This window comes from Chinchilla lanigera, unplaced genomic scaffold (genome assembly GCF_000276665.1).
Source record: "Chinchilla lanigera isolate Chin_1 unplaced genomic scaffold, ChiLan1.0 scaffold00055, whole genome shotgun sequence".
Lineage (NCBI taxonomy): Eukaryota > Metazoa > Chordata > Mammalia > Rodentia > Chinchillidae > Chinchilla > Chinchilla lanigera.
Genome location: NW_004955456.1, coordinates 3,545,419 through 3,568,492, shown reverse-complemented (window position 1 = coordinate 3,568,492; position 23,074 = coordinate 3,545,419). Strand labels below are relative to the sequence as shown.

Below are 23,074 nucleotides of genomic sequence, written 5' to 3'. Positions count from 1 at the left end.
ACTGAGGAATGGATAAAAAAAAGGTGGTCTTTTTATACAATGGAGTACTACTCAGTCATAAAGAGGTTAAACTGGAGACTTCTATAGGTACACGGATGCAACTTGAGACCATACTCATAAGTGAAATAAACCAGATGCACATGCACAAACATCATATTGTCTCCCTAGTGTGAGAAGCTGAAAGAGTAAATAAGATCCAAAAGGTACAATACATATTGTAAAATGGGAAGAAACTGGTCAAAAGGAAAGAGAAACGAGGACAGGGGAAAGGAGAAAAGAAAGAAGTGAAAAGTAAATATCTATATCTGTATCTACCTATTTCTATCTATCTATCTACCTATCTATAAGATAGTTAAGATAATTATACTATTAATTTCTCTTAGTGCATTGAAAAGGAAGTTTTGTGTTAATATTGTTTGGACAATTAAATGCTTATAACTTGTACTCTGAAGAACTAAGTTAAAGATAACAATATGCAATATATTAACCATTGTTATCCTCCTATTATCTTGTTTTGAATTTTTCTCTTTAAAATAAAAAAAATGGAATGAAAAAGGGAAATCACAATGGATTGTGCAGAAACCCAGATCATCAATACCTACTTCAAGAACTTTTATTCTAGTAAGATGGAAAACACAGAAAAAATAGATTCCTAGGTACAAATGAATTACTGAAGCTGAATCACGAAGATATGAAAATTCTAAATAACCCAATATCAGTCAACAAAATTGAAGATGTAATTAAAAACTTACCAACAAAGAGAAATCCAGGTCCTGATGGGCTCAATGCTGAATTCTTCAAGAAATTTAGGAAAGCTCTAATGCCATGACTCCTCAAACTATTTAGTGAAATTGAAAGGGAAACAATATTTCCAAAGCAAGCATTATCCTGACACCAAAACCACAGAAGGATCCAACCACAAGAGAGAGATACCAGCCAATCTCTCTAGTGAATATAGATGCAAAAATCCTCAAGAAGATACTGGCAAACAGAATGCAGCAAATCTTTACAATTAGACAACATGACCAAGTACGTTTCATCCCAGGGATATAGGGATGGTTCAACAAACATAATAAATCAACAAAATTGATTTTTTGATGGTAAATCAATAAATGTATTACACCATGTGTCAACAGAGCCAAAGGAAAAAAATCACATGATCATCTTAATAGATACAGAGAAAGCATTTGACAAAGTCCAACACCCATATATGATTTAAAAAAAAAAAACAATACAAAGAACTACAGTACTCTGAAAAAGGAGATTGAAGAGGATATCAGAAAAAAGAAAGATATCCCTTGCTTCTGTGTAGGAAGAACCAATGTAGTGAAAATGGCCATACTTCTAAAATTGTTGTACGGATTTAATGGAATCCTGATCAAAATACCCATACCACAACTCACAGAGTTAGAGAAAACAGTCCTAAAATTTACTTGGAACCAGAAGAGACCTAGAATAGCAAAAATAATTCTGGATAACAAAGACAAGTCAGGGGGGCATCACCACCCCTGACTTTAAATTATATTACAAAGCTACTATGATAAAAACAGCATGGTACTGGAAGACAAAACAAACCTCAGGGTTAATGGAACAGATCAGAAGATGCAGAAACAACTCCAAACACATTCAGCCACCTTATCTTCAACAAAGGGGTCAAATTCCCTCACTGGAAGAAATGGTGCTGGAATAACTGGTTTCCGTGTGCCAAAGAGTAAAACTAGACCCATGTTTCTCACCATGGAATAAACTAAAATAAAAATGAATCAAAGATCTAACTACTAAAACAGAAACACTAAATCTGCTGGAAGAGAATATAGGTAGAACTCTTGAAGACATAAATGTAGGCAAAGAGTTTATGAACAAAACCCCAATCACATGGCAAATATTACAAAGAATCAAGTGGGATCGCATCTTATTAAAAGGCTTTTCACACAGCAAAAGAAATAATAGATGAATGAAGAGACAAGTTAGAGTGGGAAACATTTTGTGCCAGCTTTTCCTCAAAGGACTAATATCTACAATATATAAAGAACTAAAAAAAAAAATCATACCCCAAAACTGAAAGACCCAATCCAAAAAAGGCCCTCTGAGATGAATAGGCACTTCTCAGATGAAGTAGTACAAACTGCAAATAAATATGTGAAAAAATGTTCAACCTCACTGGTCAGTCAAGAAATGAAAATTAAAATAATGCTGAGATTCCACCTCACTCCAGAAAGCATGGCTACCATCAAGAAATCAACCAATAACAAATGCTGGCAGGACTGTGGTGGGGGAGGGTAAAGAACCCTTCTCTACTGCTGGTGGGAGGGTAGATTGGTACAACCACTGTGGAAGTCAGTGTGGAGATTCCTCAAAGAACAAAAACTAGAAGTTCTACCTGTTCCAATTATTTCCAGTCTTGGAACTTTCTGAAAGAATTAAAAAGATCCTGCCACAATAGGCATACCCCTTTCCATACCAGCACATTTTTATACCAGCTAAACAGCCCAAATGTCCAACAATGGATGAATGGATAAAGATGATGGTTTTTTTTCTTAATACAATGGAGTACTATTCAGCCATAAAGAAGGATAAATTTGAGACATTTCTAGGTAAATGGATGCACGTGAAGACCATAGTCTTAAGTAAAATAAATCATACACAAATGTGTAAATACTGCATTGTCTCTCTGTTGTGAGAAATCAAAAGTATAAATAAGGATTAAAAAGTATCCTAGATATTATGAAATAGGAAGATAACGGTTAAACAGAAAGGGGAACCAGGACAGGGAGGAGGGGAAAGGAAGGAAGGGAAAAGAAAAAATAAGAGGAGGGGAAAATTGAAACAAAGGCTTTGCACACAGGGCGGGGAAGAGGGGTTGACAACAGGGTAGGGGAATGGGGAAAAAGGATCAGTTGTATCATGTACAGGTACAAACTCCCTACGATGGGTGTGATTACTATGCGTATCTAAAATGTACCAGAAAAATTAATTAATGAAAAAATGCCACTGGTACGGACACCAGGTCCCTTCGGCAATGTGAGCAAAAAAGAAAGAGGAAACAAACAGAACAGAGAGCAGAGGAAGGACGGTCCCACGGGGGTGGAGTTTTATGGGGAAGACGTCCGCAGAGCACACACCTGAAATTGCTACGGTGCAGAAAACGACAGCAGCTTAGGAGAAAATTGCTTGCCGTTTTCAAGTGAATAGGGTTAGCTGGGATTTCTGGAGGCACAAGGGCAAATTGTTGGAGACCCGCTCCTGCCGCTGCGGCGCCCCAGGCCTGAGGTCCGCTGCGGAGCCGCGGGGACGCTGCAGTGGCCGAGTCCGGCCGGAGAGGACCCGGCGAGCCGAAGCACCCACAGTGCGGTGATTTTGGAGGCAGGAAAAGGACCAGAAGGTGCGGCTGGCCCACGGCCTCCAGAAGAAGCCGATTCACTGGAAGAACCGAGGTTCACACAGGACGACGCTCGTCCGCTGACACATGCCCTGGGCTTCCTGCCACGACCACGACGAGAGCCCGAAGGCAGGCAAGAGGGGCCGGCGCGGCCCTGCCCGCACCGAGCGCTGCCCGAAGCAGCGGCCACACAGGACGTTCAGCGAGGTCCACTTACACGGGCGTCCGCGGAGCACGCTCCGAAGCAGCGGCGGTGGCCCGATCCCGCGGCAGCGAGTGACTGCACAGGGGTTGGCGTTAGAGCGGGGAAGATGTTCTAATCAGATTGCGGCGCTGGCGGTAGGGCCCTCGCATGTACTAAAAGTCACTCAGTGAGCAACTGAAAGGCGCAGAGTGAATTATGTCGCAAAACCCTTCAGATTAAAATACACAAGTCCCACAAGAACACGGGCAACAGAAACAAGGCAGCTTCCGGGGGCAGGTAGGTCGGAGCTCGGTGCCAACACCCGCGAGGGGCCTGCCCGCTCCCGTCGTCCCCGTCGCCATGAGAATGGTGTGTGTGTGTCCCTGCCTGTCCCCTGTGCCCCCCCGGCCCTGCCACCCCACGCCCCTGAAGAGTGCTGGACCTGGATTCCACCTAGCACCGCGATTCCGGCTGTTCCGCACCCGGATCTCGTCCGCACTCAACGTTCCAAGAAGCGGTGGGCGGAGGGAAGGGAAAGGAGGTGGTGCGCAGGGCAGTGCCACACTTTGACTGGCAGGACACTGACACCGCCCGCCTGCTTCTCCCGATGCCCACCTCTGAGCCACGAGGGCGTGGGGAAAGGCCTGAAGTTGACTCAGAGCCTGACGGCCCATGTGGGGTGACAGCAGCCGCTGTCCCGGCTGCCGGGTGTGCGGACGGGGGGACTGCAAGTGCCAGGCAGCCTGAACAGCTCGGTGAGACCTCCTGTTTTTTAAGAAGATGGGGGCCAGGAGTGTGGCCCAGAGATAAAGCTCGTGCTCGCTTAGAATGTACCAGGGTCTGGGTTCCACCCCCAGCATGGCAAAAACAAAACTGTCAACCTATTGCCATGTCAGCGTGGTCACAGTGCCAGCTCCCCCCTGGCGCAGCGCCCCCGACAGACATTAAAGGGACATGCAGGACATGCAGGACACACCAGCCAGGTGCAGAGTCCCGGCAAAATGCGTCCCCAGAGCCGCCTGGCCCACCTGACACAGGGCACACGCGCTCAGGCAGCAGAGCACCCGCAGGCCCGCCTCACCCCTCTGCACAGACCTTGCTGGGGTGCAGGGTGGAGCCTGAGGCCGGCTTTTCTCACCTGAGCAGGCAGGTGGGGCTGGTGCGGCAGGTCCAGGGTGACCCGGGATGGGCCAGCTGTGGACGGCCGCAGTCCTGCAGAGCGTCCCCGTGACAGAAGTGTGGGGGAGACGGACAGAACCACCCCCGGGGCAGCTAACTGAGCCTCTGAGAGCCGAGGTCACAATGGTGTCTGCTTCTCTGTCTCATGCAAAGAAAGCAAGGAGGCCTGCGGCAGGTGCGAGCGTACCTTGAGCCGGAAGCAGACCAGCCCCAGAGTGACGTCCATGCAGATCTCAAAGCGGGGGTCCTGGCGCACCAGGGACTCGAACTCGTGAGCCAGCTGCACGTGCTGCAGAGAGAAGGGAGTCGCTTTGAGCTTCTCATCGCCCTGAATTCAGGACGTAACCGCCCAGAACAACGTATTAGACAGCACAGCCCTCGCTCCCGAGCGATTTCCCTCGAGTCTGCACTGTCCCCTCAGAGAAGCATCTGCGCCTCCCGCCCGCGGACCGCTGTGCTCAGCCCAGGACCGGGCCTCCGCAGCTTTCGAACAACACTGCCAGTGGGTATTTGAACACCCACTGCGGCACTGGGCTTGACGCCTGGGCCTGGTGCACGCCAGGCACGTGCTCGGCCACCGAGCTCCCTCGTCGTGCACCTTCTGGATGTGTGTGAGACACACGCGCTGTGTGACCGTGGAGGCCGTGCTCCCTGGGTCGCGGTGCACCTCCGGCTCGTCTGCCTCCGCAGAGCTGTCGCAGGCTAGCGCACAGGAAACAGCAAAGTCCCGGACAAAGCTTGCCAACCCAGGCCGCTGAAATGGGCGATACCGAGGCAGAGCACCAGAGGGCGCCAAAGACCTCAGACTCGGGTGACGCAGAGCTAGGCCCTGGCTTCAACCACTGCCACACGCTTGGGCTCACGACCCCGGTCCCTGCTCACAGAGGGGTGAGCGGTGTCTTTACACAAGACGGCACACCCCCTAGCCGCCCTGGAGTCTGACGATGTCACCCCCGTGGACAGGCAAGCCACTCCCTTTCTGCCTTCTTTCCCCAAACAAGTGGATCCGTCCTCCTTATGCTTGTTCAGATGCACACGAGGGAATCGCAGTCAGATTCACGCAGACTCCTGTCCTGGTTCTCCCCCAGGCAAACCTCACCTTGCAGAGGGATGCATTTCTGCGTCCCTGTCACGGAGCGGGCCCTGTGATGTCGGTCCCTGCCCTCCCCGCCAGGCTGGCAACCCAGTCGCGCCAGCACTTAAAGCGAACGATTGTCCCTGTCACTCCCAGGCTGCCTTCCCCATGAACCCGGATCCCTGCCCTGCAAGGGGAGCTCGGGGCTTAGACAGACCCCAGGGCTGCGCAGCCTCGGCTTGGATCCAGCAGGCCCTGCGCCGGCGGAGGGGGGCCCCCGGGGGCCTGACCTCACGTTGGGGCCCGAGTCTCACCGGGGTTGAAGAAACAGCAGGGTAGTGGGGCTTGGTTCTCAAATGCTACTGTTTATCAGAGGAGACAGAGGCTGCTGAGACCCAGCCGGGCCGCACCCTCATTCCAGCGCTCATCCCGCGGTCCTTGCCCCTCTCTGCAGCAGCTCTGCCGTCGGTCCTGGCTGCCTCGGTGTCCTGAGTCAGGGCAAAGCGTTGACCTTTCAGGGTCACTGTGACTGTGAGGAGGGGCCAGAAGCCACGCGGCGTCAGATCCACTAAGTAAGGAGGGTGAGGACACAGCGCCGTGATTGTACGAGCTGCCTTTCCATTAAGCGGTGCTCGGCAGCAGCGGTCACTGCATTTTTGATCCACCCCATAAAGACACACAGGAAAGAGGATTTCAGCACGGCTGCATGAATGGGCTAAGTGTGTTCAAAGCCAGGAGGAGTCCTGGCAGTGTGTCTTCTACCGCAGTAAGTTTAATGCGAACACTCACCCTCCCTTCCCATCACCCACTGCGGTCTGCCCTGTTGCCGCTGCTCTGTGAGCCTCACTACCGTACTTTTCCCCGCAGACACGGCAGAACGACCTCCACAGTGTTCGACTTTGACATTCTCCCTGGAGCTGACAGCTGACGCCCGACACAAGTGTCTTCAAAGATCCATAACTGTGTTTGGCCATTCTATAAACACTCTAAGCTCCGCAGCCCCAGCTACAGTCTGTCTCCTCTAGCAGGTACGTGGCAGGCCACGTGTTGACGTCTCAGTGGGCGAGGGACAGCCTGGAGCACGCTGTCCCGGGGACTGCGTCTCCTACTTCGTCACTGTCATCTTTGTGCAGCCACACGCGGTGACCTTCCCACAGTGACAAAAGCACCTACTGTGCACTGCTCAGAACTCACCCCACCGTTACGTGACCGTGACTGTTTTTCCTTGCTAGATTGATTTCTAAGTGCCCAAGACCTTCGTAATGTTACTCAGAGAGAATGAAGACAGACTGGGTGCGGTGACACAGGCTTGGAGCCCCAGCACTCTGGGAGGCTGAGGCAGGAGGATCGCAAGTCTGAGCCCAGCCAGGCCAGCTTGACAATTTAGCAAGATGCTGTGTCAAATTTTATAAGAAATTAAAAAGTGCTAAGGAGGTAGCTTAGTGCAAAGGCCCTGGGTTCAGTCATTAGTACCACAAGAAGATGCAGGAGAAGGAGAGGGGGAGGAAAGAGAGAGAGAGAGGGAGAGAGAGGGAGAAGAGCAACCCAGCCCACCAGTCACCTTGCGGATGTACGCCTGCAGGCCCTTGACACCATACATTCTGAAGACAAACCACATCTTCAAAGAGCGGAATCTCCGGCCCAGGGGGATCTGCCAGTGCTGAAATAAAACAGAAAACAGCGCATCATGAGGACCATGTCCAGAGCTTCCTTTCCAACCCCGCAGATGATCTGTTTTCCGGTACCTCTCCTTCCACAGCTGAAAAATTTTGAACTGCACATGGTCCCGCCCTTGCTAAGCCACCAGTGTGTGGCAGGAAACGCAGCCCCTCATCCTCGTGGTCTGGGGAGCATGGCGGGGGTGGGTGAGCTTGCAACCTAGACCTTAGGCCCCGCTTCCAGGAGGTTCCGCCGCTCTGGGACCTTGCGGAACCCCTAGGAACCTCTGCCTCCTGCCCTGAGCAGTGGGTGTCGCGACGGCCGCCTGGCCCAGGCCCCTCTCTCGGGCTTGGAGGGCAGCGACGCTATCTTTGCATCTTCAGTGTGCAGTTCAGAGCAGACACCGAGCGAAACCTGGTCTCCCAAATGCCCTCCTCTGGGCCAGTCTGTCCTCACGCCTCAGCCGTGGGTGCTTGACCCTGCACTTCCCTACGAGCCCAGGAGAGGGCAGCATTCTGTCCCGGGGGCCTGCTCCCCAGCCTGCAGGCTAGGATGGCCTGAAGCATGGGTTTCCAATCGCTTTGAACAAAAGGTACTGTTCTTTCCCTTCTTCGCCTCCAGAGCCTGCCCCACCCACTCAGGGACGAGGCTGGAGCTCATGCTAGAGCCCTGGGGACACTTGGGGCCCAGGGCAAAGGCCACCCATCTTGCTAGGACAGCAGCACAGAGCGCCTCCGGATTGTGGTGGAGGGCTAGGGCCAGGTGGGCAGCAGCGACAGCTGTCACAGGCAGGGTCACTCTGCGGTCACCGTCACCCCGCAGCCAGCTCTGACGTGGACACACAGCTCTCCTCGCGTGTCCCGGCTCCCGGGCTTCTGTTCTGGTGAGGGATCCCCAGCACCTCCCTTCCAGAGCAGGCTGGGCAACCCTGTGCTTGCCATGTCTACCGAGCCAAACACTTGTGGCAAGTGAAACAATTTGAGTCAAGCGGCCGCACACCTTTGGCCGGTGTCCACCACCCACCAGGACCGCCCAGGACGGGCATCCACACAGACAGAGGAGTCCAGAAGGCGGACGCCCGCCCCGCCAGCAGCGCAGCTGGGCCAGGTCTGCCCCACTGTGTCCGTGGCTGGCGGGACGGGCAGACCTGCCCACCTCCCACAGAGACCAGCTGATGGGTCAGGGGGGACTGCTCACGGGGGCAAGGGACACCCGCAGGCACAATGCGGAAGCCCCAGCACTGCCCACATGGCAAATGGCAGCTCTGCGCCACTTAGTGAGACGGGTGGCCACTTACCCTGTAGTCAGTGATGAGCCCTGAAAAAGAGAGAGAAAAGAAGAGAGAAGCCATTAGACCAAACTGCGGACCACACGCCTCCAATCCTTCTCATCTTCCGGGCAGATTTCTTGTGTCACAAACAAGATGATCCACCTGGTGGCGGCGGAGGCTGCACCTAAGAACGGCACATCGCCAGGTGACAGATTCGAGGGGAGTCCCAGTAAGCGGGACGCCAGGACACAGGCTGGAAATGCGCGATTATTCACGGACCTTAGGTTCGCTTTCTGTAGAGACATAGCATGAAACCCTGAGGTGTCATCCTGAGGTGTCCATCCAAAGGAGGCTGCATTCGGGTCACATAGATCACTCACCATTCATTCATTCACACACAGGAGGGTGAACCAGCTACAAAGGACGGTTGGGATAATAAAGCGGGGAAGGCAGACCCGAGGTCAGCCCAGAGCAGATGTTTAGTGACAATCCAGTCACTTTCCTCCGGATTTGGTGAGGACAAGTGGCCACTCCCTCCGTCGCCTCTGTGTCTAAGTGATGTGTCCCGATCACAGTACGACAGAACCCTGGTTCAGGGACTGCAGCTTCTCTGAGTGGCCTGGGGCGTGGATCGGGTGGGAATCATGAGGGTGGGTGTCGTCAGACTGCGTACCTAACAGAGAGGGACTCACGTGCGATGGAAACCTGATCCATTAACGGAGACCAGGGGAGCCGCAGCGTGCCTTGCCAGCGTCCCCAGCTTCCCAGGCCATCGCGTCTGCAGCCCGGCTGCAGCTGACCATGCACCCAGCTGGGGTAAACGCTCTAACCCAACCCACAACATCTGGAGTCGGCCCTGCCTGCCTCCAGGCTCCCAGGAAAGAGCAGGCATTTTCTCAAAAAGGAGAAAAATGGCGGGGCTGGAGGAAACGCAGAACAGCCAGGCTCACCTCTGTCATGAGGCGGAAGCACAGTCACAGAACCTATGTCAACACTGATCCTCTCGGGCCTGAGGTTTCTCATCATAACGGGGTATTAAAAATATCACAGGACCACAGTCTCAGAAATAACGTCACAGTGAACCACAGGGGCGGAAGGAAATAAAGAACAGCACCCCCAAGAGGACACGGCGTGGCATGGCATGTGGGGAGAATGACTGACTGACTAGGTGATGGTCCTGAATGAAAATGAGTGGCTGACCTTGTCTTCAGCTCCTGGGACTGTACCAGCCTTGACGGCAGCCACGAGTCACAGCCGAGTATTTACATTTCACTGAGGAAAGGAGCTCACAGTTCTGCAGCCACAGGCAAAGGCCCAGTTGCTGCTGTGGGTCGTGGCTGCCATTTTGGACAGCCTGAAATTACAGAAGTTTTCTGCCACTGTGGAAAACAAAGCCGGGAACAGACTCTAAGGGCAAGTGCACCCCTTACCTGAATCCTGATGGCCGTGCTTCAGGTAAACAGGGTCCAGTTTAAAGGCTCCTATTAGGTCTTTCCTCTGCTTCACCCTGGTGGGAGCGAGCACAGGTGGGTGACGTGGGTTAGATCTAAATGGTCTGTCCGAAGTCCCCTGTGTGTGGAAGGTGATTGCACCAAGGTGCTACGCTCACGAGGCGGGGCTGGCTGGGGCTGCCCCTGGAGCGCGACCTGGAAGTGTGTGTTCTTGTCCCCGGCTCTTCCCTTCTCTCCCTGCTTCCTGGCTGCCACGATTCAAGCAGCTTTTCCCGGTCACGCCCTTCCACCATGCTGTCTCTGTCCGGGAGCCAGCCATGGACTGAACCCACTGGACACTGAGCCACATGCACTTCTTTGAATTATGGCATCAAAGGAGCAAAGCGACTGGGACAGCAGGGCTCACGCACACCGCCTCCCTCCCGGGCCAGTCCTGTGCAGTCACTGGCTGCCAGGCCCCCCGAGCACCCGCACACGCCTGCAGAGGGCAGCTGGGGTGGTAATAATTAAAAATAAGCCCTGGCACTTTGATCCTTCCTTGCTTTTCGGCCACTCCCACCTAAGCCTTTCTCTTAAATGCAGATAACAAGTGGCTTTGGTGTGTGGGCGGGAAGGTTTCCTTTGGAAAAGATCTGATATTACAGGGACATTAAGTTCTAAGCAGACCAGTTCACACTTACATGGAAAAGATTCAAAACACCAAATAAACAATAAGAGGATAAGAAGAGTAAACAGTAAAGCACAAAAGAGGAATAATGAGTTCATGGGCTGCGTGTTGCTGCGCTTGCCGTGATCGCCGGTCCTAGAAACTTCAATTATCTTGTCCACTTCAGTACTGAAAGAATAGAACCAAAGTGTTTCTATTCCATGATGGCTGACCATTGGTAAGATTTCATTAAACGAAATGGAGACTTCTCATTGTGAGGAATGCAACAAAGCCAGTGAGGGCAACTTTAAAAATCTATTTTTAAGTTATTTGTTGAATTAGTGAAAAGTGGAAAGATTCCTGTAACAAATGCACAATTGAGAATTGTTTGCTTGTTTTCAATTGCTTTCTTTTATTCTCTGTCTCTGTCTCTCTCTCTGTTTTGAGGCAGAGTCTCACCATTCAGTTTAGGCTGTTCTCACACACTTCCTGTGCTGGTCTTGAACCTGTTACCCTCCTGCCTCAGCCTCCCATGTTCTCAGTACTTTGCAATTATTTCTCACTCTCTTTTTTGTGGGTGGGGGGCACTGGAGATTGAACCCAGGCCTTCACACTGAGCTGCATGCCCAGCCCTGCTTATTGTTTATTTTGGGATGGATCTTGCTAATTGCCTGAGCTCTGTTCTCATATGCACTCTTCCTGCCTCGACCTCCTGGAGTGCTGGGATTACAGGTGAGCGATGCCACACTGGCTGCATGTCACATCCGTGGTGTCAGTGACATGGCCAGGTGCTTGGGTCTGACAGAGACCTGGCTTTTGCCAGACAGACAGAATCTCCGCATCCCGACAGCCTGCAGCTCGGGAGGTGGCGCAGCTGCGTCATCGCCACCTGCATCTCCAGCCTTTCAGAGCCACAGACAGGGAGCAGGTGCTCGGGAGTTGGGGCCACAGTGCACCCGGCCACACCTCCTGCAGCCTGATAGGCTTCCCTGGCCTCTGCTCCTGAGTGCCTTCCCCAGGGACCAAGTATCCGTCCCCAGGGACCAAGTATCCGTCCCCACGGACCAGTTACGTTTCAAGCAAAAGTACAATTTTCAGAAAACCTTGACACCCTGTACTATAACCTACCCTTCCCACGCTGCCCTGACCATGAAACAGGAAACACAACCGCAGGACGGGACCCTCGCATCTAAGTCTGAAATGCCCACATACTAATTGGGGTTAGCTAAGCAGGGTGGTGCACGCCTGTAATCCCAACACTCTGGGAGGATCGCAAGTTCAAGCCCCGCCTGAGCAAGAGAGACGCTGTCTCAAAATCTAAAAAGGAGCTGAGTCTGAGGGTGAGGGTCCTGGGTTCAGTCCCTAGCACAGTGTGAGGGTCCTGGGTTCAGTCCCTAGTACAAAGAAAAGTAATTGGTTTTAAAATCATGTATCAAAAGTTGGGGGGTGAGAGATTATGACAATAAGAGAATGTAAGCAGGTGTACAGGACAGGAATGGGGTTTGCTTTTGGATACACCAGAGGAAGGACAAACCGATCGCCCGGGAAATTGGGAGACGGGGTGTCAGATGTGGGAGAGCAGCGATCCTCATCTTTCCCGGGAGGAAAACCTTTCATTTAGTGAAAGGACGCTGCACATGAAGCATACGAAAACTCTGAAAGCTTCCGATCTTGCCTACTGCACAAAACTCTTGCAAAGCTTCCTGGCAGTCTTGCCGCTTCACATCCCTCGTGAAATTCATCCAAGGCCTACGTGGTCCTGGGAGGCACTCATCGCAGCTTCTCACTGACGGGTTTTTGCAGAACAAATTTCTAGTGTCTCTCCCGGCTCCCCAAGTCACTGTGCCTATAGATAGCACACACGTCACGCAATGCCCCCCACTCCAACTTCTGAATTCTTTTTTTTTTTTTTTTTTTTTTTTTTTTCCGGTACCGGGAACCAAACTCACGACCTTGTGCTTGCCAGGCAGGCGCTTTGCCGCTGAGCTAAGTCCCCAGCCCCTATGAATTCTTCATTTTTTACCCTAAATAAAATCAAAGTGACTGTGGCCCTATTATTAAGAATTTCCAGGGAAGCTCTGAGGACCTCAAGTTACTCTTACTTCTTCTTGGCAAACGTTTCAGGGCACTTAGATGGTTTTGCTCCGCTCAGATTGCTTTAAACTTAGCAGTAGACTAAGACGGGTGATGAGCTGAAGAATAAAAACATAGACGCAACCAAGGGCCACGACGTCCTGAAATTTCCTCGGATTTGTTTTCGCTTAAAGCTAGATAAATCACGTTGCAGATGGGCCTCTTCTCTTGTCTTCTGCCAGTGCGTTGCGGCAATGTGCTCTGGATAAAAGTTTGCAGCCGGGCTGCGATTTAGCAAGAATCCCGTCCGCGGCTCAGACGTGGGCGTCAGCAGCGAGCTCAGCCGCTGCCCCTCCCCGCCGCGCCTTCCTATCTGGCGCCTGTCATCTCCCGGCCCCGGGCTCTGGGAACTGTCACTGGCGGGGACACTTACCACATGGCCGAGCAGTCGAAATTCACCAAAAGCCATTTGTGGGGGTTAAAGTTAAATGAATCTGCAAACTGAACAACAAATGGAAAACGTGTAAGTTGTCAAGATTCAGGTATACAACGAGACCCCAGATGTGATAATGAAAAGCTGACTGCTGTGGCTTGGGGTTTTGCAAGGGGAACAATACAACACAGGACACATAGTTTATAAGATTATGTGTAACAGTCACCCAAAGAGTCACACACAAAGAGACTGCAGGAAATCCGTCCACACGCTAAAGACCAAAGAATCCAGCTGAGGGCCTGGATCCCATGCAAATGTCCTGCATGAGTCCAGCGGAAGACCTAGAGCCCATAACAATGCCTCCCATGAGTCAGCTGAAGGCCCAGAGCCCATGACAGTGTCTCGTGCAGGCCTGTTTCATGGGTCTGTGCTGGGAAGGCTCAAAGGTCAATGGCGGAAGCTAGAAAGTCTGTGCCAGCGGGATGAAGGATCTGTGCTAGCAGGCTGAAGGATCTGCACTGGAGCCAGGAAGTGATGCTCAAAGTGAGGACCAGAGCTCCCCCAGGGTGAGCTGTAGCCGTTCTCAGCAACAGTACGGCCCCAGGCTCCTTCCACGATGAGAACATCCGAGCTCATCCGGAAAGCCAGCATGACGAGCTCCTCCAAGAGAACCAACAGCTCCTCACAGCTTCCAACAGCTCCTAACAGCTTCTAACCTCTTCCTCTCTAGTTCTGCCTGTTAGGCTGCCGGCAGCAACCCCCGGGTGGGCCTCCCACACTCTGACTCAGTTCAGCTGGGTGTTACAAATTGAGCACCAGTTGTCAATCCACCACACTGATATTCCCAAGTGAAAAGCACTTTCAGATTTACCAAGTCTCATACAGTGTATCCACATTATGCTTGTACTGGGAGATTTGGAACCCTTAGCACTGTGTGCAGAAATTACACTGATTAGACTAGTGGAACACCTCCCGCCCACGGTTCATCAACTTCCTGAGCTGCAAACGCCACAGAGCTGTGCGTCATCGTAAGAGGGAGACAGTGACAATTCCGAATCTACTCTTCAGTACTTAGGGAGAAATTCATTTTGTATTGAACTGACTGGTTCTCTTGCCAGCCTGCCATTAATAGTACAACGCTTCCTACAGCGCAGACTGTTTTTTTAGATTTTGAGACAGGGTCTTGCTGAATTGCCCGGGCTTGAGCTGGAATTTGAAATCCTCCTGCCTCAGCCTCCCCGCTTGCTGGGATTATAGTTGTGCACACCACGCCCAGCTCTTCTTTATTTTTAAAGGTGATACCCAAGTTCACTGGGCCCTCACTACTGCCAGCCTGGGTGGCAACGGCAGACAACTGGCTCCAGAGTCATGCACCACACTTGCGAGGAGAAAGTAAGGGGCCTCAACCACCCGGCACGGCCGAGAGGGGCGGTCCGTGCTGTCCTGACTGTGCCCCGCTTTGTCATCAGATGGATGGCAGGCACCCACGTCCCAGTTTGATGCTTTGTAGCCCCTGTGCCTGGCTGGTGTTGAGAGTCGAGCCCCAGGCCCGGAGACCCAGGACCCCAAGGCTCCACGCCACCCTGGAGGTGCCGATTCATTTCCTCCCAGGGTTCAAACATCTAATTTTGAGAAACAGACAGGAAATTGCAGCCAGGTTTCATTTGTTGATAAAAGGAAGCAAAAGGTCAAAGGAGGAGCTTTGTTTGCTTGGGATTTTATGAGCTCCCTGCTCTGGGCCTGCTCTGTTTAAACTTCCATCATTACCGACAGCGACGTCTCCCTCGGGCTGAGGGAGAGCGGCTCTTATCTGCAGGGTGAGGCTGACACAGGATATTGCAGCCGGCTTATCTGACCCGCTGAGCAGCTGAGCCCTCTGCAGAGAGGAGAGGCACTCGGGGACCACAGGGGCGGAGGCTGGGACCAGCTCCTCACTGGCCAGGGAGCGCTGTGTGGTGCCGATATCCTGTTCTGGGTGCCAGGCACCGCCTGCGAAAGGCGACACCTAGACTTGCAAGGCAAGAGAGGATCAGGAAGCCCTAAGCCCGACACCTGGGCCACACAGGAGCCCCAGCCCAGGCCCCTAAATCCCAGATGAACCAGGACCCTCTTCCCTTGGCCCTGTCCGGGGGTGGCTACTTCCGGTGGCAGGAAAGCCTTCAGGGCTGGAAGGTAACTGTCAACAGTGTTTTTAATTCAGTTGTGTACGACCCAGGTGTGGTGGCACGCATCTCCTGCCCTGGCACTCTGGGAGGCTGAGGCAGGAGGATTGAGACTTCCAGCTCGGCCTGGGTAACTTAGCAACTTGGCAAGACCCTGCCTTGACAGGGAAAAACTGTACCAGAGAAATTGTTCTTTTTTAAAAAACTTTGTTCTTTTGAAACTGCCTAGCTCTGTAACTGCTTGTGGCACTGTCATTACTTTCTGGAGTCCAGGATGTCTGACTGTACCAAGATCTTTAATGCACCCTTGTAACTAGTGAGCAGAAGAACTGCCAAGCTCTGCTCTCTGGCCTTTGTACCTCCTGCTTGTGCATCATGTAACAGCCCTGGACCACCAGACTGGGGCCTGATATTTTGGGAATGAACCCAACCAGTGCCTGCCAACGTAAAATAAATCCGCCTCCAAATCCTGGTCTTTGGTTCCGTGTTTGTTTGCCACAGCAATCTCAAAATACTGCAGAAAGTGAAAAGGTCTGTAGCTCAGTGCAAAGGCCCTGTCTTCAACCCTCGATATACAAAAGGGGAAAAAAAATGTGTATAGAATAGTTCCAGGGTGTGAAAACACACAGTTTCATGTGTGTATCGCATGGTTTTTCTTATATGAGAAGTCAAAGTATACATAATTTAAAAAGGAATATGAAGGAAAGAGCTGGGCGTGGTGGGGCACACCTGTAACCCCAGCAATTGGGAGACTGAGGCAGGAAGTTGGCTGTTATTTTGAGGCCAGCCTGGGCTACATAGCAATGCCCTGAGGAAAGGCGAAAGGAAAGAGGAACTGGGGAGAGGGACTGTAGAGATGGGCAGGAGACAGAGGGAAGAAAGGGAGGGGGTCTAGACCCCAGGGGGAGATCGGACACGGGAGATAAGAGGGGGAGATAAGGAGGGTGGGGCTACAAGGCGGATGCCTGTGGGGTGCAGACGTGAGGATGCAGGCCTGGATCACTAGAAAGCTGCGGATGGGGGGCCTGCCAACATGGGGACCAGTGAGGGGAGCCCTGTTATTTATGTTTTGCGTGGGAGGAAACATGCCAACAGGCCGGGCTCTCTAGTTTAATAAAAATCATGCGAGGAGTCTTATGCAGACTCAGTATATACGCAGGTAGCGAAGATGATTGTACTACTTGTTTCCATTAGTTTACTCAATGGAACAGCTAGTGTTTGTACCATCTGATTAATCTGACACGCCTATATCTGGTCATCTGAGCAGCTGCTTTGAAGATAACAATATGCAATATAACAACCACTGTTCATTTCCTATCATCTTGTTTTGAAATTCTGTATTGCCTTTATTGTTTTTCTCTCTTTAAAATCAAAAAATAGGAATATTTTTCAGCTTCTTTTTGTGGCAGTTCCCAGTTTTTTTTAAATGTTTAGGTCATTTTTTCCACCTTCCCCAAATCCTAATTCTTGCAGATTTCCTTAGTATTCAACTGCTGCTTCTCATTGTATTAGCACTCTTTTCAGATGTCTTAAAAAAATCCCTCACACACACAAAGATGCTCGCCTTTTGAGGCTCATTCTTCCTTTCCCAGCACAAAGCTCCCGCCTGAGCAGCCTGGGCTGCGAACTGTGGGGGGCGGCTCCTTTTCAGAACTTCTTGCGGGCCCCCGCCCTGGACTTAGGTTTTTGGGAGCCCTCCCATTCCAGCTAAACTCTCCTGCCTGAAGCGCTCGATGAGCGATTATTGAACAAATGACTGAATCCTGAATCGAGGGGGCTACTTGCGTAGGAGTAATCAAGATCATTCCTTCCAGAGATGGGGCCGTTTGTATTCTGCACCTCTGACACCTGCTGGCGGGTGTTCCAGCATTAGGCGACTGTCGTTAGCAAATGGATTGGTGAGTCAGACTCCTGAGCAGGAGGGGTCGGGGAGCGCTGCTCCACGCCACGGAGGACACTAACGAGAGCATCTGATGCGTGCTCAGCGCTTCCTGCGTGCGGGCTGCCTGTGCTTCTCCCTGTCATCGGCCCATCTACACCCACGGCAAGCCCACAGGGCCACGGGTCGATGCCTGAGGGCGGAGAGGACCCCCGCCTGCCCCAGGGTGCGCGGTAGTCCGAGGGCAGGCCTGGGGTTCACACCCAGGACCTGAGGACCACTGTCCTGTCCTCCACCTGCAGCCGTGCAGGGTGAGGTCTCTGACCCTAAAAGGAAAGCCGTTCTGTCCTGGCCGATGGACTCCCCCATTTCACATCTCCTTCCCTGGACACACTGCCCAGGACAGCCTGGAACAGCCTTGACCTGAGTCCCTGAGGGGCCTTTGAGCTGCTACCTTCTGCGCCATCCTGCTGGGACCCGTCCCCAGCCAGGCTGCTTTGTGAGCAGCGGGGTCGCCTTACACTCTGCACCCTGTGGAGAAGCTCGCTACCAGCCTGTCTCTAGGCTGCTGTGTCTCAAGGCAGCGGGGGTTTTGCTTTGTTTTTCACTTACAGTGTCCAGGCACAGGAGCTGCTGTCCAGGACTGGTTAGACACCTGCTGTGCCAGGTGGGAGAGTAGCGGGGGCGGGGATGCAGAGTGGCCAGGCTGTGAGACTCAGAGGGTGCGTTTTCGTTGCCCTTGGGAGGAGCCACGTGAAAACTCCCTTTGGTCCCTGAGTCTTTCCCCGAGGTTTCTGAAGCTAAAGTCCATCCCATCACATGCACCGCTCTGCTGGCTTTGTGTGGGCCAGACCGGAAGGCAGCTGTCAGCCTCTGGAGTGCCGCTAGGGGATGGGCGAGGGGCTGAGGGAGGCTCGCAGCCTTCTCCCCAGGAAGTGCCACTGTCGGGGCTCACTGGGAAGGGTTGGACCCGGAGCGTGGGATTCTCACAAAGGAAGAAGTCATCGATGACAACTTAGTGCTTTTAAAAAATGACCGTGGAGCCAGGGTTGGGGGCACACACCTGCAATCGCAGCACTCGAGGAGGCTGAGGCAGGAGGATTACAAGTTTGAGCCCAGCCTAGGCAAATTAGTGATCTAGGGAGACCCTGTCTCAAAACGCAGAATAAAAAGGGTTGGGGATGTAGCTCAGTGCAAAGGTCCTGGGTTCAATCCCCAGTACCACACAAAAAGAGAAAGCAACTGACATGGGCCTGGGCCATAGCGCAGGGCCAGCAAACTTGCCTGGCGTGCAGGGAGCCCCAGCTCTACCCCTAGCACAGCAAGAGGGTGAGGCGAATGCTTGACATCTCAGCACCCACCTCTACTCCGTCCAGAAGGTGCCGGAACTCGGGGCAGATGAAGGCGCTGCCCGCGTACGCCGCATCGATGTGAAGCCACATGTCCTCCTCGTTGCCTGCAACCAGAAGCACAGGGTGCGTTCACATGTCAGGGGACCCCGCCCTGCACAGCGGGACGACGTGGGGCCCAGACCGCCGAAGGCCCCTGCCCTCTCAGCCGGACGCTGCGGTGAGGTGAGCGCGGACCCCACGCGCGCAGCAGCTGCGCAGGAGCTGAGCGCGGAGCCTGTGAGCAGCCGGTGCCACCTCAGGGCGCCCGCCCTGCTCTCGACCGTCCTTGCCGGGCCTCCCATCCCTGCTGGAAGGTCCCCGATTCCCCTCAGCCCTTGCAGCTCTGCCCCTCTGCCCCCGCCGTGAGGCCCTGTCCTCCTCCCGGCTGCGTTGTTTTCGTAGGCAAAGGGGACAGAAAGGGGGTGCCGCACGCTCGGGTGACACGGGACCCTGTCCTGACAGCCTGCCGCACCGTGCTCAGTGCTGGGGAATGGATGTGAGTCCCAGCCAGGCGCCCGCCGCCCAGCGCCCCCGGCAGGGGCACAGAGTGGGCAAGGACCAGCGTGGCAGAGGCCGAGCGCAGGGGCACCTGCCCCCCGTGGAGGGGCATCCCGCATCTACCTTCCCATCCCGATGCTGGGGGCAGAGGGGCCGCTCGGAGCTCCACCCACACGGGCTGGAAAGGCCATTTTGAGCTTGGATGGGTTCGGCCTTCAGGGATGAGACCCCCGGGGGTCAAGCTCAGATGGGCGCAAGGGCAGGGACAGGGACGCGCCTCGCCAGCCCGGTCGTCTGGCCTGTCGCCGGTCCTGAGGGTGCTGCGGGATCCCGGCCACGCCAGGGACAAAGGCTGTCACAGCCGAGATCCAGAGGGTTCCCAGGCCTCCTGCGTCCAGAGGCGGGGGCTGGAGGGACACGGGGTCACGGGTGCGGCGCTCACGGGCAGCTCTGGCCCTGTTCCAGGGTGCGCAGGGGGCTCCGGCCAGAAGAGCGGGGCCCAGCGCGGCCCGGGAGGGGCTTCCTGGCCCTGTGCTGCTCTCCCTCGCTCTCCCGGCTCCCTGTCTGCGCGGAGTGAGCAGCTCCCCGCCGCCTGCCGCGCTGCCCCGAGCGTGAATCTTCTGGACACCGCGGAGCCGGAACCTCGCCTCCCGTAAGCCGTGGGTGCTGGGTATTCTGCCCCAGCGCTGAGAAACTAACGAAGACAAGGCCGCGGGAGGAGTGGGGTTTCTGGCCCAGGAGTCCTGAAGGATGATGGCGCCGTTGCTTTTGCTTGGCTGTGCTGTGAGGTCCACAGAGCTGCACGTCCCTTACAAGATGGCTGCACAGCCTGCTATGTCTGAACGTCTGTGCCCCGTCCAGATCCGCATGACAAACGCGCGCCCCAGCCAGTGGTGTTAGGTGGCGGAGGCCTTGGGAAGTGGTTCAGTATCACCGTGGCCCCCTCCACTCCACTCCACAACCTGGCATCATCCCAGCACTCTGGAGGGCTGAGGCAGGAAGAGCTCAAGTTCAAACCCCGCCTGCGAAGTTTAGCGGCTTAGGAAGACCCTAAATGACTTGAACTTGGCACTTCTCCTACCTCAGCTCCAACCAGAATGCTGGACTGCAGGCGCACCACGATGCTCAGCTAACAGTCTTCTAATGGCACCACGAGACGGGATCTGTTTGGGCCTCAGAACACTCTGCCTGGCTGGGCGACACCCAATAGCTGGGCACAGTCACAGGCAAGGCCTCAGGTGGAGCCCGTGGGTGAGTAACGCTGCCCCCGAGTGCAGCTGCCGGCCGTGAATGAAAGGGCCTTGCTGCAGCTCCCCTGGGCGGAGATCAAACAGCTCGGGTTCCTCTGCCTGTCCCAGCCCCGGGCCTACGGAGGTCAGCCAGGGCACCGTGCTTGGCGTGGCTGCTCCCTCGCGGGCGCAGAAGTCTTCAGCCCTTTGACTCCCATGGCAGCCAGGGATTGCATCAGCCCTGCCGGCCGGGACGTTCCGTTCCCGGAGTCTGAGTCAGAGACCTGGAGCTGCGGAGCTGGCGGGGTCCAGAGGCGGAGGCCCAGCGATGCCTCCGAGTCTACCCGTCCTGTCCCTCCCGGGTGGCAGCCTTACAGGTCCTGACACTGCCCGCCAGCACAGAGCCAGCGGACACACGCAGGGGACAGGCAGGCCTGTGCCACGCACACGCCTGCAGGTGGCGGGCGGCTTGGACCTGTGTGCAGGGACCGGCCCCTCTGTCTGCAAGGAGGGCTCCGAGACCATCACACAGCCCTGCGTGGGCCGCCGGGTAAGCCAAGTCAGGGCAGTGCCCCCAGGGAGCGCTGGCTTCAAGAGGGACGGACAGGAGCTCCGTGGACAGCGTCCCCTGCTGTCCACAGCGAGTGCCCACGGCCCCGGGAGGTGCAGAGCCCTGTGAGCCTGGGAAACAGTGGAGCTCACACAGGGCCTTCCGGACCTGGGCGATCAGAACTGCAGTCTTGGCCGGGCTTGGTGGTGCACACCTGTAATCCCAGCACTCGGGGGGCTGGGGATTTAGCTCAGCAGCAAAGGGCCTGCCTGGCAAGTGCAAGGTCATGAGTTCGGTTCCTGGTACCGGAGAAAAACAAAACAAAACAAAACAAAAAAACAAACAAAAAAAATCCCAGCACTCGGGAGGCTGAGGCAGGAGGATCACTGTGAGTTCGAGGCCCACCTGGGCTACAAAGTGAGTTCAAAGCCAGCCTGAGCTGCATAGTGAGACCCTGTCTCAAAAAGGCAAAAAAAAAAAAAAAAGAGAGAACTGCCTTCTCCATCTTGAACCTGGGCACCCGCCAGGGGCAGGGAGGAGGAGGCCGGCGAGAGCCACGAAAGCACCCAGCGGGCAGGGAGTCGCTGAGCCGCTGCAGACCGGCAGGCACGCGTTTGCTACATTACGCGATTGGCCGAGGTACTCAGGGCAGCCGTGTGCTGGACGAGCTGATGACAGGCAGGCCCCGAGAAGCAGTCCTGCAGCGGCGTGGACGGACAGACACCTCGCTCGCACAGGTTAGTGCCCACCCTGTGGCACCAACCACCCACGCGTGGCCCACACTCAGTGCCGATAGGGAGTGTATGGCTGTAACCCCCACCCCCAAAAGCTGGAAAACGGGACACCTCCGCCGGGCATGATGGTGCACACGTGTAATCCCGGGACCCTGGGGGGCTGAGGGAGAAAGGTCAAAGTTCAAGGCTAACCCAGGGAATTTAGCCATAAAATATCATTTTAAAAAGATGGCTGGAGATGTAGCTCAGTGTGAAAGACCTGGGTTCGCTCCCCAGTCCTGCGAAGGGTGTGCAAAGACCCAGCAAACAGGAAGGAGTCTCGGGGTTTGTGTACGTCAGGCTGTGCAGGACTGCTCGGAGACTCGGAAGGGTTCGTTCTCACCACATGGCCTGCGGTGTGGCCTCAGGGCGGCCTTGGGGGATGTTCTTGCCCTTTACCAACAGCGCCACGCTGCTGCTCCACTAGCCGTAGAGCTACACTCAGCTTCCGTCCGGGGAGCCCGGATTCTGAGGCTGTGCAGCTCTAGCCACGAGGCTGACATTGTGACTGCAGGAGGCGTCTGGAAGATCATCGCCCGTGAAATCAGTGATGCGGACGCCCAGAGAGGGAGCCGGCTGAGTTCCCTGCACGCGATAACGTGCCCTGGGAAGGCACCAAACGTGGTACTTACAGATAGGACCCACTTCCAGGAGGTTGTCGAAAGAGCAGCAGTTCGTGGTCCCCAGGGTAGCCACCACCTGCAGGGAGAAAGCAGGCACCATTTCCCTCTTTCCTTGGTGAGGCACGGCGGTGACTACGCACACCATTGCCAAGGCTCACCCAGGGCCCCCATTCTGCATTCAGTGACTGTCACCATGGAGATGGAGACCCGAAGCCGGCTGCAGCCTGGGGCAGAGGCTTCGGGTGAACAGAGGTCAATATGCAGACAGGAAGCTGAGCCGTGTGCTGGCAATGGGGACCCGGGGAAGATTTCCCCCACACAGCGCCTGGGGAGACAGGAAGCGCTCGCAGGCCTGGAGAGTGCCTCCTATATTTTGCATCACTGAATACATCCTCAGACCAGAATGTAGCTCCTACTGTGAAGCAGGAAACCTAGGTTTTCTTCCTTGTTTTGGGGGGGAGTACATACACGCATGTGTGTGTGTGTGTGTGCATGCGTGCGTGCGTGTGCGCAGAGCACGGAACCAGCACATCAGGAGTGATACACACTCCAGCAGGCTTTGATTGCTGAAGGCATGAATGGAAGGATTCTCTGAGGTTATTTTGAAGAATTCTTCTATA

General features: G+C 54.3%; 1 protein-coding gene across 5 annotated transcripts in view; it reads right to left on the bottom strand.

The window, feature by feature from the left end:
* Positions 1-23,074, bottom strand: part of Ddc (dopa decarboxylase (aromatic L-amino acid decarboxylase)) — a 69,073-nt gene that overhangs the window by 14,359 nt on the left and 31,640 nt on the right. For all 5 annotated transcript variants that reach the window (XM_005396603.1, XM_005396601.1, XM_005396605.1 and 2 more), the window contains 7 exons: positions 22,464-22,530; positions 18,752-18,846; positions 13,350-13,417; positions 10,177-10,253; positions 8,774-8,793; positions 7,379-7,477; positions 4,930-5,031 (listed from right to left, as the gene is read on the bottom strand). In XM_005396603.1, coding sequence (XP_005396660.1) covers positions 4,930-5,031; positions 7,379-7,477; positions 8,774-8,793; positions 10,177-10,253; positions 13,350-13,417; positions 18,752-18,846; positions 22,464-22,530 — 528 coding nt within the window. The remainder of the gene's footprint in view (positions 1-4,929; positions 5,032-7,378; positions 7,478-8,773; positions 8,794-10,176; positions 10,254-13,349; positions 13,418-18,751; positions 18,847-22,463; positions 22,531-23,074) is intronic.